Source organism: Amphiura filiformis, chromosome 17, assembly GCF_039555335.1.
Source record: "Amphiura filiformis chromosome 17, Afil_fr2py, whole genome shotgun sequence".
NCBI lineage: Eukaryota > Metazoa > Echinodermata > Ophiuroidea > Amphilepidida > Amphiuridae > Amphiura > Amphiura filiformis.
Genome location: NC_092644.1, coordinates 56,203,407 through 56,217,434, shown reverse-complemented (window position 1 = coordinate 56,217,434; position 14,028 = coordinate 56,203,407). Strand labels below are relative to the sequence as shown.

The 14,028-nt window shown below is 35.7% G+C and overlaps 1 protein-coding gene across 7 annotated transcripts in view; it reads right to left on the bottom strand.

The window, feature by feature from the left end:
- LOC140138020 (EVI5-like protein) overlaps positions 1–14,028 on the bottom strand; it is a 69,927-nt gene that overhangs the window by 33,298 nt on the left and 22,601 nt on the right. For all 7 annotated transcript variants that reach the window (XM_072159851.1, XM_072159852.1, XM_072159853.1 and 4 more), the window contains exons 3-6: positions 9,580–9,829; positions 7,784–8,008; positions 3,121–3,195; positions 2,036–2,161 (exon numbers count right to left, since the gene is read on the bottom strand). In XM_072159851.1, the coding sequence (XP_072015952.1) occupies positions 2,036–2,161; positions 3,121–3,195; positions 7,784–8,008; positions 9,580–9,829 (676 nt within the window). The remainder of the gene's footprint in view (positions 1–2,035; positions 2,162–3,120; positions 3,196–7,783; positions 8,009–9,579; positions 9,830–14,028) is intronic.

The following is a 14,028-nucleotide window of genomic DNA, read 5'->3' as shown; positions in this document are numbered from 1 at the left end:
ATAACAGTCCTCAAAGTAAATTATATAAATCTAATGACATATTCTTAAAGTGTATGTAGCAGGGAGGAAAAGCCGACGGTCAATTGAAAATTTTGACCTTTCATATTGAAGATATGGATTTTTTTCCCAAAAAGACCTAATTTGTGTTGGTGTTTTGGGAAAAAAAATCCATATCTTCAATACTGAAAGTCAAAATTTTCAATTGATCGGCTTTTCATCCCACTTACATACACTTTAAGTATAAATCATCAGATTTATAAAGTTTACTTCAAGTACTATTATATATCAAAATATCAATTTTAATGATTTGCCATAAAATGTGTATTAAATTGCGAATTTCAAAAGTCAAAATTATTTGATATCAGAATGACATTATTCATATTCAGAATGCAATTCGATATGTCTGATGCTCTAATATCCCACAATAAATACTGTCCAAACGTTCATACCCCAGCCCTTAATGCTTTTAGTAAATTAGGTTGAATGGTAGTTATATTAACTCTAAATGAGTGCAAATGGGGGCATTTGATCCCTTAATAGCTACTAGAATTAGAAATTGATGCCTTGTACTCCAATTAGCCAATACTCATTCGATGACGTACACAGAACCATGCTGTACCATAATACAAGCAATAATGTAGCATTTTTGTTAATGATTTGAATAAATTTGCGGCATTCACCTACAAGAAATTGGTTAAACTTGTAATACAGTGTTCCATATCTCAATTTTTTGCAGTAACTATACTACACACATATTAATCCTACACTTCTACTAGACACAAAAATATTGAGTTCAGCTCACAAATAAATGAATGAATCATCAAAATTTACTATTTAAATGTGAAAATGTTTCAATAACCTTGAATTTGGATTGCAGTCATTGCATACTTTTTAATTAAATTACCCACACAGTAATCTATTTGAAAGCAAAGCAAATCCTCATGTACTCTATATTGAAGGATTATACTATGGGTATTCACACAGCAGATTTTAATATGGTTCCATGTAGACCAATTCTTGCCCCATTTATGGGAGTGCGTGCAACAAGAAGAAACTACAACTGCAAATTATAGCTAGCTTTACTTGTAGCGTGAGTCTGACTAACTATCACATTATATGCACCAATGTACTGACTGGCCAATATTGACCATAATGTTGGCCAATAGCCTACAACATGGACTTTTCCACCACTTTTCAATTAATTTACACAATCTGATAGACAAGTGGTAATGAAATAATTGATGCACTGCCCTGATCAGAGTTGGCGTTTCAGTGAAAATCAAAGAATAGATTCTTGCAAAGATTCTTACAAAAATGTTCAAGTGAATCAAAATTGATTTGTGTAAATGTTTGAGGTCTATGTTACACTCTGTGCTCATTATTGTAACTGGAATGTGTAGTAAACTGTAAACTATAAGCACACTGCCTAATAGTTAGGGCATTCTACTCTTGATCATAAGGTTGTAAGTTCAAGTCCCATCAGTGCCAACATTATGTGTCCTTGGGCAAGACACTATCTCACTTGTCCCACTCCACCCAGGTGTACAATGGGAGCTGTTAGGGTTGTGATACTTGTGCAGTTGTTGTAGGCATCCACATAGTATGATATATCCTAGTGGCAGCAGAATAAATGTAGAGTGCATTGAACAAATTGAGAAGGCGCTATGTAATTGCAAACATTTTTATAAAACTTTACAAAACGTGCAGAGAGCTGGTAAGTGTTAACTGCATCTTTGGTCAATACAGGACCCTAGGAGATAGTCTAGTCTGGGAGGTAGGCGGGAGACAACCAGGTTTACATAAATCAACATTAACAAATAACATGCTTACTTTAGTGGCAATTCATAGCACGTTGTGCATGTCAGAATATGTCATTGTGAATTATACCTAACTCATATGATACACATTAATCTAGATTAAATAGTGAGCTGGTAGATACATTTATTGCTAACAATTAAACAATTACACTCTGACATACATTCATGAAGGATGTGAATGGTAACCATGGTAACCACTCTATCCCAATTTGACTTACTTGTATCATACATTCTAGTTGATACATACAAAGCCCTAGTTCTGCCATGCTGGGTTTAAACAACTCTCGCAATCTGTAATCTTGCATTAATTTCACTAGCACACAAAAAGCCTCCTCCTCTGGCATCTGCAAGAAGAAACAATACACTGTGATTTAGTAATATTCATGAGAAATCTGTGCAGTCGTAATGGGATTCTGAACAAAGGTTTTTTTTTGTCTACATTACTGGCTTTTTACCGTAGCATAGGGAAGTATCGCTCAGATTTCAAGGCCATAAAATGTGTATTTTTACCCTGCAAAATAATTCCAAAAATGAGTGCTTGGAACTCAAATTTGAAGCCAATTTTTGGGATATTTGGAGGTAAATTTTGCCAAAAGTCTCCAGAATGGAAAAATAGCTTGAAAAAACAAATAAAACAAAAAACACATAGTGCAAGGTATACCGGGATTCTGAGCACTTTGAACAACAGCCATTAATATTAAAACATATCACATAATTTATTTGAAAATAGGAAATTAGAGTTCTGTATGTTCTGCAAATGGAGTTTAATTCGTCATAATTTTATATTTCGAGTAGTGCAATGCTACTTAAAGAGGCATTTTGTGATCCATAGCTTCATCCCCCACACTTTTCTTGAGATTTGTATACCACTGGAAATCTCTGACTACATTATGTTTATGTACAAACATTTCTTGCAGATTAATTAATTTAGCAAAAACATTGTCAAATCTGTATTTACGTTCTGTTAACAAAATAACAACCTAGTGGTCTATGGAGCAGTGTAATACACATACATAATCATACATACATGTAACTCACAAAATCTAAAATTGGAATCAACTGACATTTTGGGAAAAACATTTTTTTGAGGATATATACTGAAAAATACCATTAAAAGAGGATGCTAGAATCACAAAATACTCCTTTAATAACTAAAATTATTTGAATGAAAAAGTAGCATGTCAAATATTTCAAAATGTCCATACACTTTTCATATTCACTCCAGATAATGAACACAGCACAAACCTCTGAAACATTTCAGTAACAGGCCCAATTCAAAAGGACAGATACACATAGACATTACCTGCATAAGTAGGAGGCCTACAATAAAACCACAGCCTTGGCAGTAGCCTACTTCTCTGTCATGTAGGGAGTAAGCCTGTAAAACAAATCAAAACAAACGAGCTTAATCTTGACAAAATTACACAACATTGCCCTTTCTGGATACAAATATATTAAAAATAATTGTTTTTAGAATTTTCTTTAAATCAACTACAAATGATCCTAACATTTATCTCTATGTCCAGGGACTCTCCAGATTTATGAACAAAGAAAGAAAAACAATTGCAAAAATAAAATAAAATAAAATAAAATAACAATAATTCCAAATGTAAAAAAAAAAACCATTTAGCCAAAAAACTGAAATGCAGCACAAATGTCATGTGATCAAGCAAAATCAGTCGGAACTCTGAAATATTGACTTTCAGATATAGCCAAACAAAGGAAATATTTCCTTTTGTTTCCTGTTGTTTTGCAAACTCTTTAATTGTTCATATCTTTAGAACTGGTTGTTCAATTTCAATGGGGTTTTGCAAAATGCAGCTTTGCAAATGCTTTTTACTGTCCTATAAGAACCTGAAAATTTAATATTTCCGAGTTCCGACTGATTTTGCTTGATATGCGATCATGACGCCATTGCGTATTTGTGGGAGCCCTACATAAAGGTGATGTTAAAACATCACTCAACATCTAGCTGTGGTTTGAAATTACCTCAATATCTCAAAGTGAGGACATATCATTGTCATGGAAACCACAGTGATGATTGACAGTCTTTCTACACAGTGTTTGATTAAAAGTTCAGAAGTCACGATTCACAGATTTATTTTCCGGATTTGACCTAATTAGTACCCCTTCCCTAATAAGTCTTTCCTAACTTACAGTTGCTGAAGCAGAGCTGTTGTATCACAGAATTTTGATAAAAAATTACATAAAATTGATCAAGCTGGTTTGCATGCCAAATATTGTGCTTGACATTCAAAACATCAAGTTGAAACTACAGTGCTTACACAAGCCAAGAGCACTAAATAAATCAAATATAAGTATCAGTAATTGATATCAAATAGTATATTTGCAGTTGAAAACAACAGCTCTCGGATTCCCTGTGTACTGTATAAACATTTCATTGATGTAATAATATTAGTAAGGACTTCTGAACTTGAAAATAAAGAAAACATAAAATAATTTTTCCTTGCAACTCTAGTTAAACTATCTTTAGGAATGATAATTTCAGTCTGCTGAAAGATCTTTTACATCAATATTACCCAATCAAGTCTGTAATATACAAGATAAACATACACTTTGGAATGCTTTAAATTGCCTACATATTGAAAGTTCCAGCTGTCCTACATGTGTACATATTATTGTGTAGCTGAAAATAAGCTACTAAGTATAGATTTTTAATTAAGTAGTTCAAATTGCATAATTTTGTTTTCTTAAATTGCATGACAAATAACTTGACAAGCAAATTGTATAGCAAAAATAGTTCCAACAACCTTTCTAGCAAAAAATGGCTTTGTAATGCAGTCCACTAATTGCATTTTTTCCTTGCAACACATACCTGTATATCAGTTTTGCATCTTATAACTTGAACCCATAACATAATTTTCACTATTGTTTTTTAAATGTTTACACAAAATTGATAGCAGGTGATATTTTGTTTGCCTTATACTTTTATTTCTGATTTATACTAAAATAATTGTATTTAAAAATGGGTTAACAGGAAGTATATGAAGAAAAAATGCACCTGACCTAATATCCTTTAGGATACTGTATCTTGTATGTCCTTTTGGATCTAGTATCTTGTGGACTATGGAGTTTTGAAAAGTGATTGACATTTAAGTGGTTTTACTTCCCCAGCAATTGGGTTTACGTGTTTGGAATGCTGACAGAGATAGCATGCGTTGCAGCCAATCCATGCAAATTAGCATCATTTTGCTCCATCAGTTTGCAAATTAAAATGTACTATGACAGGTCTGGTGACAGGGAAAATGTGTATTTATGAGCAGTCTTATTATGGCGTGAATACAGTGAGGTATATGTTAATATCTGACAAAGTGGTATGACATAATTCACCAAGAACATAAGTATAAGTGTGTATCATTCTCATTTGAGGTTGATAATGATTCTGTGGTTACACATGGCCTGTATAAAGAGGGAGCACAGTGTCAGTGCATCTATTGGTCACCCCAGGTTAAGAAATAAGAAACAGTAGTGTAGCAAGAGCCTCGGGGCCCATGGATAAGGAGCACTGCAGGGCCCTTTTAACATCGTCTTTGTCAGCTCTTTGCTGACGCGCCCCGTTACGTAACCTAGGACACATAACGCGCATAATTGTACATGTACAGCATCATTTTCAATGAGATAATATATAAAATGTGCTTGTTTTATAAAAGCATTCTAAGTAAATTTTTCATACAAATTGTTGAACCCATTTTTGTCCAAGCAAAGTGCTTTGTTTCAGTTTTAGTTGATACAGCCTGTATTCTACCTGTCAAGTTCACATGCTCATTCACATGCAATACTATCATATAAACGATCCAATGATTAGTACTGTGTAATGGGAAATTTTCGCTGCATTTAAATTTTAGCGCTATTTGTGGTTAAACAGGGAACCATGAATTTCAAACCTTGCAAAAATATTTGTAATCCATAGGCTTCAATATGTAGCTGTTTCAAGCCACAAGCATTCTTCAGAACAGTCCAAATCGAAAAAATTAATAAATAAATAACCTGTGAAATTATCCCGTTATGCAGTACTTCATCAATATTTATGAAGACGAGCCAGACAGTTTTGTAAGACTATGCCCTGGTTTATTCTCTACTCAAAGTAAGGGGAGTTCTATTTCTCCCACTGCCTGTTCTCTGTTACGGTCCTGCTCACATTCACAGCTTTCAGAAACAGACTGTATTGATTTGAGCCACAGAATTGTGTATTAAATGACCTGTGTTACTGAATGTGGTTATAATTCAAATATTCCTACTGTCTGAATATTACTAGCTGAAACATTTAACCCCAACATTTCACTTGATTAGTACAGGAAGCTAAAAGGGGCTGGTAGCAAAAATCTACATTTTGATAAAATGTGATACGATGATGAATCTCAAATTGTGAATAAAGTTTTAAAAGTTTGAAAAACAGGATTTTGTGTGAGTGTGTGGGGAGGGAGAAGATCATGTGTTGTGGGAAGTGGGGGTGTGCGTGTGATCATGATGATTGTACATCTAGGCCAAATTTAATTGGTCAATTTGCAGCTGTAGACAAGTCATATGGTCACTATTGTTCTTTATTAAATATTAAGCAGCCAAATTCTAACTGTCACTTACAGCCCAAAGCAGTACTTTTTCTCAAAAACAACCCAATTTCCATTTACAAAACTCTTAACTTTTTCATTCAAAATGGCAAATCTCACTAAATCTCATTAATTTTTGAGTGCAGCAAAATCATGATATAATGGCCTCAGCATGAACTCTGATGGAGGGAGACACATGATTATCACACCTGTCATATCATTGATCCAACTGAATGCACCACTTAGCACACTTGCTTTCTATTCTTCCCAACAATCACAACACATTTCCTATAATCATTTCATATTATTCTTATCTGATTTGGCGTATTGTTATAAGCAAATTTGTTTTCATTTCCATTTTTTCCTGATTTCCCCCAAAATAGCATGTCCTTTTCATTCTATATGCACTGATGGGTTCTACCTTCACACTTGTACAGACAGATAAATAAATGACAATTAAATTATCACCATGACGACAACTAAAGCTTCCACATGATGGAACAAGTCAGTGCTTCTCGCCAAAGTCATGCAAGTATAAACTGTCTCTACGAGTGCAATGTTCAAAGTTTAATCAGGTGAACTGACAGGCTGGCACATACTTGGTGTAACATTGAATCCTGCATTTCATTTTTTCACGGCTCTATGATGCCGTGATTAAAGGGTACATTCCTGGATTATCTGTACAAAATAGTTTACCATCTACAAAATTGAGAAAACATACCTCAAATACAGTCAAAATGTTTTCTCAACGAATAGTAATTATTATTCTACTACAAATTTGACCTTGTATTTGTTCCATTAAAGGCCCATTCAGTGATTTGCTCATCCGGACGATCGTAAAAATCATCAAAATTCAGATTTTGGTACCTTTGTCATTGTCATAGATAGCCTGCGAGTGGTTCAGCCGAAAGCCGTGTATTTAAGACAGAATAAGACATTTTACACAAATCTGTAATTTAGATACTGACAGTATCTAAATTAGCTACATGTATTTGAATGGGGTTTCAACTTCGTCAGTACTGCTGTTCTCTTCGTTTTTTTGCCAAATTTGTCATTTCAAAAATACCAAATGACAATTTGAATGACTTAGCCTTCACTTTTAAGCAATTTATAAACAATTTTAATTTTTTCACACTTGCGCTGGGATCACTGAATAGGTCTTTACCCACTCATGTCCCTAAGCACCCACCGACTGAGTTTACTACACATGATCCTCCATAATTATGTGCAGGATCCCACATGTGATCCTCCATCACTATGTGCTGAATCCAATTACACAAGCATTAAACATGGAAAACATTAAAGCTTTGTTCTGTTTCATTGTGCAGAAGTTTTAAACAAGCATTTGTTAAAAAAAGAAACACACTACTGACCACACATATGTCTAAAAATACCAACCTTCATGACATTAAATAAAGTCTCCTGTCCTAATCCATCTTTCTCTTTGAAGAAATCATGTTCAGGATAGGTCCTTGCTATATCTCTTCTTATTACTTTCTCATATGGCGATTGCATCTTCAAATACTCTATGTATTTTTCTTTAAGAGGTGAGTTGTATGCATCACATAATAACTGCCACACAATGCCTCTGAAATGGTGTGGTATACCTAATCGGACGAGTTCCTATGGGGAAAACAAGCATAAAACCATCATCATATGAAATTTACAATTATTCTACAATCTGTACACACAGCAGAGCTTACTGGATAGCAAAATGTGAATCGGTTATATATCTCAGATCATATGGCAGTGTAATTTTATAATTTATACCCTACTCTGAAATTGCCTGATAAAGATACAACTATATGCAGTTATGATCAGGGTTAGGATTATGAAAAGTTGGGGTGGTAATCACAAACCATTAATTACTAGTATTTTAAAGTTACTCTCAACTTTTCAAAGTGGGGTGCAAATTTGTGATACATCTTTCTTATTCTTCTTAGAATCTAAATGGGTACAAAAGCCATGTATTGTAGCAGAAATGTTACTAGGAAGTAGAGGTATACAGAGGCATCCACCAATTATCTGGGCAGCTCCCCAAATTCCATTGGGTGAAGGAAGTTTTTGATAACCAAACAACTAATAATCACTGATTTTTAAGCAGATGAGGAAACTGGAGATCCTACAGTACATACAGTCCTTGGACTCCGCCCGGGGCTTGAATTCAGGACTCAATGGTGCAAGGTGATGGAACAACCACAGTACCAATTCGCTCTCCCAGAGCAAATTGTTTGAAGATTAAGATACCTAACTGATGGTACTTTTCCATATATTCTAAAATAATACAGCATTAATATGATCAAATATATAATGAACAGCACTGGAAAGATATGAACATTTCTGGTGTACTTTAAATGAGAAAACAATCAAACAAACACAAATTGGTGTAGGGCCAGAGCCAAAATTCCCGTTTGTGGCGGGACGGAATTTTGATAGACCTTTTAAATTGTAGCTCTGTGACAGTTTATTTTATGGATTCTTCATGTTCTTAATATAAACAAGTAAGTTACAAACTACATTCACACACAACAAAAATAGTCCAAAGAATCAGCATGTTGCCACGGTAACACAAATTCATTGATGTGGCGGAAAAGGCCTGAAAAAGAGTCTAGCAAAGTTGATGAATTCAGTTTTTGTGTACTCAGGAATGTTTATTACCATAATAGTTGATATTTTGGAAAGTTTTTTTTTCGTCCCTTCCGGAACGTAAAAAAATCACCTCAAAATGTGATTTTTTTTTTTAGTGCTGAAATTGTCACAGATGACCTTTATAATACCATAAACAAAAATATCCTATCTTTTTTAAATATGTAGTAACATCAAATTTAACAATTCCGCCCCGCCACACCGAGAGGGCGCTACGTGTGTATTTTATTGCTTGCATTCCGAAATTGACGGGCAAATTTTACTTTTTTTTTGCCGATTCATAATCTTTGGTAAGTAGTCTATAGTATAATTAAACCAGAGGAGAAATTCACTCCTGTGACAATTTCTAAATTTTAGGTTGAGTGATGACCATTTTTGGCTCTGGCCCTGTACTTTAAATGAGAAAACAATCAAACAAACACAAATAACCAAAAACACACTAGCGACAGTGCAAGCTTGTCTCACAATTGATGAAGTTCATGATATTGACATTCTTTCTGATTATTGCATCACATTATGTTCATAGCAAAACTCTCATAATTCTTTACCTTCAAAGCTTTAGATTTTTTCTTGGAGTACTCTTCCCAATCGTTGACAATTTTGCCCCATATAAGCCATTTATCTTGAGTACTGACAGACGGTGCCTCGGCACCATCACTATTTAAGCGTTCTAAGTTCACATTACTCATGTTACTCGTGTTGGAGCTGGTAGACCGCAGACTGGAATTGGAACCTCTTCTTGATGATTTGGTCGAATCTGTTAAACTTTTCAGTGACTTTGCATCTGCTTCTAGCAATCTGTGAGGAGAGATAAGATGGGAATAACCGTGTCAGTGCATCTTCAGTGAATAAAAGGTTTTAAGGTGATGTAGAAATGTTAAAGGTTGTTGTTTTTTCAATCCCCCACACATTTTACTTATGTATGGAACTTGAATGCAAGTTTGATAGGTCTTGTCACTCTGGAGAGATGACACAAATGATTAAAACACCTATGATGACAACACAAAAAACAACAAGAAAGAACACAGTGCCATTTGTACACTGCAGGCATGAAGTCAAGAACCACAATACATGGAATGAAATGTAGACTTACAGGGTGTGTTTATTTGGTCACCTTTTCAAAATGGTACCATTTTTTTACATTGTGTTCAGATTTCTCAAATATTAGAACAGCTTTGAAAAAGGTTAGACACCCCTTTAAAACTAAACTAGAATACATTACAGCACTTGCATTTGATTTGGTTTACATCGACTACATCGTGTTGTTGAAATGTTTTTACATATTTCATACTACAAGCATGGAAATGAAGTAATATTGACACAACTGTTTTGACAATCTATTATGGCGTCTTCCTCTGAGAGCATATGATTATGGCTGCAACATCCCACAATAAATGTGTGTGTGCTTGTACATAAAACTATATAAATTACCAAGAGAATTGGTAATAATTGTTCTATTTTTTGACATTTTAGTTTTTCCCTTGAATTTAAATCAAAGTGAAGGCACTGTAGAACAATTGTTACACACATTGGGCTGATCCATTTATAGTCTACACTCCCCCTGTGGATCACTCCCCTGTGGTAGTCTAGTTCATAGTCTTATATTATAACATTGTGGATTAATATCAAACTGTTTAATTTTGAGAATTTTCTTGTGACATCTCGGCAGAAGCATCACAAATTACTAATTCAAGTCCTATACTTTGTCCTATCCTTTCTTTAACACACAAAATAAAGACCAGACAGCTCAACTAATAGCACTCTTAACATGGGTCGACTTTTCGGCATAGTGGTAAAAGCCTAACATTTTCCGCCTATTACAAGCTGATCAAGCTATAGATCAATTTATCAAGCATCAGTTGGAACACATAATTTAAGTTTTATTTTATCAAGCATCAGAAACAGTTTTCATCAGTGAATGTTCCTTTAAGGTTATACACAATTTTGCCATTTTCAGAAGCAAAATGGGATGCACGTAACCCCCTTTAAACTTATCTATTTCTGGAAATAAATATCGAGAGAGAAAGCATAAACTCGTCTAAAAGCTGAAAGTGTAAGGGTCATTATTATGCTTGAATTTTCCACTTGGCTCAAAATGAAATGTACTTTTCAAACATTTCAAATTTTTTCAATATCCGAGACATCAAGATTTTTGGGAACACGGCCATAATTTCTCATTGGAAGTGGCGATTTTGTTTGGAACTTCGATTCATTTTTCAAACATGTCAATAAAAGAATGTGCATATTCATTCTTGATATTGGTTGTCTCGATTTTTATGTAAGCTTAAAATGTTGGCGAATTTGAAGTAAAATGGCCTCCACTTGTATGTCGTTTTGTAACCAGTAATAATAATTCCGTGCAAGATTTCATAGACAAAATTCTGACCTACATTATTTCTATAAACCCTCTTCTGCATGCAGGTGCTATTTAAATTTTCATTTCGATAGCAGAAAATTGAGATATTTGCTATTTTTCCGACTCGCTGCTGCCAAATTGTCTAGTTTCGCGATAAAAAGATACAGCGAAATCAATTTTTTTTTCGAACCATTTCACCTCGTTTCGGCTTGTGCTTTGAAGTACACACTTCAAAATTGATATAGTGATTCTATATTTCAAGCTGCGTCATACTGTGTTTTTCTTACCTCTGATTGTCGCTGCTCAAGGCCAAAATTCGAAATTTTTTGGACAGAAGTGACACTCTCATTTCTTTTTAAAACACATGTTTACGTCACGACATTATTGTTGACGGGCTGTATTTGCCAAGTGGTGTTGCCGAGGGCAAGTGGTGTTGCCGGTTTGGATTTTAAAATATTTAGGTATTTTCTAGCTTAAAATCCAGCGCCAATGCTGCGCTTGCAACAGGTAGATATTTAGAAATCCATTTAAGGTATGGGTATGGGTATGGAAATTGGGGATCCCAAAAAATTGGCATATGCCTATATATAGGCTATATGCAAAGGGATGGGGCATTTTGGCAGGCCAAGGGGAGGGGCCACAAAATTTGGCAGTCCAGGGGTGCGGACAAGCGATTTTCGGCTGGCCGAGGCGGGAGGCAAGCGATTTTTAGCGAGTCGCTTGGAAATTTTGGCTTATAATTAGTAGGCTAATACGGTACTGATTGCACAGCCTTTCGAGAAAGCAATTTTTGGCAAGCGGGGCGGGGAGGGAATAAAATTACTGATTTTGGCAGGTCGAAAGGAAGAATGACTTTACCTAGCACACATTAAAGGGGCATTTAAGTGCGGATCCACAGCCTCATACAACCCCATAGGCCTACGTCCTTTCTCACAAGTTAAGATTTTTATACCAGTCATCCCGCTCTGGCCACATGTTTAGGCATTTTCATGAGATCAATTCATTAAGCAATGGAAAATATTGCCAAATTTGAATTTCGTTTTAAAAGCCTACTCCCCATTAAAAAAACCCACTAATTTTGGGGGATTAAAAAAGTTCTGTAAAATGAAACAAAAGGCTGCCTCAATCCTAATTATTCATTTAATAGGCCAGGCCTTCATTTCTGAAAATAGCGGGAGCTCAGTTAGTCACTCTCCTATGTGTAGGCCTACTGAGGAGCTTGACAAGGAGCTCAATTATATAATATCAATATTAAACCATAGGATTTTCAAGAAGTGAGCAGCTCAATAAATGCCATTAGTAAAATTATTGGGCCTACGATTTTTATATTTTATTTGACTGTGATCCGTTTTTATAGGCTATATACAATGTATATAGCCTATAGAAAAACGGATCACAGTATATATACATGTATATTATATATAGGCCCTATGTATATTATACATGCCTACACTGTATATAGGCCTACCTTTAAAATTTCTAAAATTGGCGGAATTGAACAAGCTCTAAATTTCTCATCGTCCAGCATAACCACTAAGGGCAGCAGGGGGGCGCCTAGCTATGGCCATACCCGTAGTGGCGGAACCAGAAATTTTTTTCGGGCATGGGGCCGGGGAAGTGAATTTGAGGCAGGGGCACTTATTGCACTTGAAATTGCATAAAAAGTGGAAAATTACATAATTGTGGGGAATTTGCCTAAAAACTGGATGAGAAAGAAAAAATATTGGGGAAATACTGCCCCCCCCTAAGCGGCGCCACTGCATAGCCTATCCATCCATGATGCTAGAATGACGGAAGTTCTGGCGCTGAAATTCAATTTCAATATCACGAGTTTTTATCAGGGATTTTACCAAGGGAAGGCGATAGTGTAGGATTTTGCTGATATACCAGGCAACACGAGAAAGGTGTGGCTAAATAAGGGAGTGTTCATTATAAATTTTTTCCATTATCATACTTTTGACGCCGAGAGCATAATTATTTGAAGCGTACATCGTGTCAGTCACATGGTCACATTATTTTCTGTTGAAAGAGAAGCGCACATGTCTCTGATTAGCTCGGGGATTAGCTACTGCGCGCTGCGTGCTGGTCTGTTGTTGTCGAGTGGAAATGGGAAATTTATGAATGAACTTCATAACTTTGCAACATCATCACGCATGGCGGCGTAGCTGGGATTTTTTCCAGGAGGGGCAAGACTGTAGGCCCTATGGGGAGGGGCCCAAATATCCACCAAATTTTCCACTGGGGCGGGGCCCAAATAGATAATTTTGCCAGGCTTATCATAATGTATATGGTAGGCCTATTGAGCTGTATTGCATATCGTTTGGATTCCCCATCTCTCTGCCCCTCCTCTCACCCTCTCCTCTCTTTTTCCTCTTTCTCCCCCCCTTTCCCTCTTTTTTTTTTTCCTTGCACTAGGGGCGGGGGCCCAAATAGGCAATTTTGCAATTGCCCCCCGGCAGCTACGCTACTGTCATCACAGTAGACATCTCGCTGGTAGGCCTACAAGCAGGGCTGTCAACTCTCACGCATTGGCCGTGAGTCTCACGCGATGGGTCACTTTCTCACGGTCTCACGCCAAGGTAGTATAATCTCACGCCTCACGTAATAAATCTCACGCATAAAAGCTGGAAAATGAGTAAAA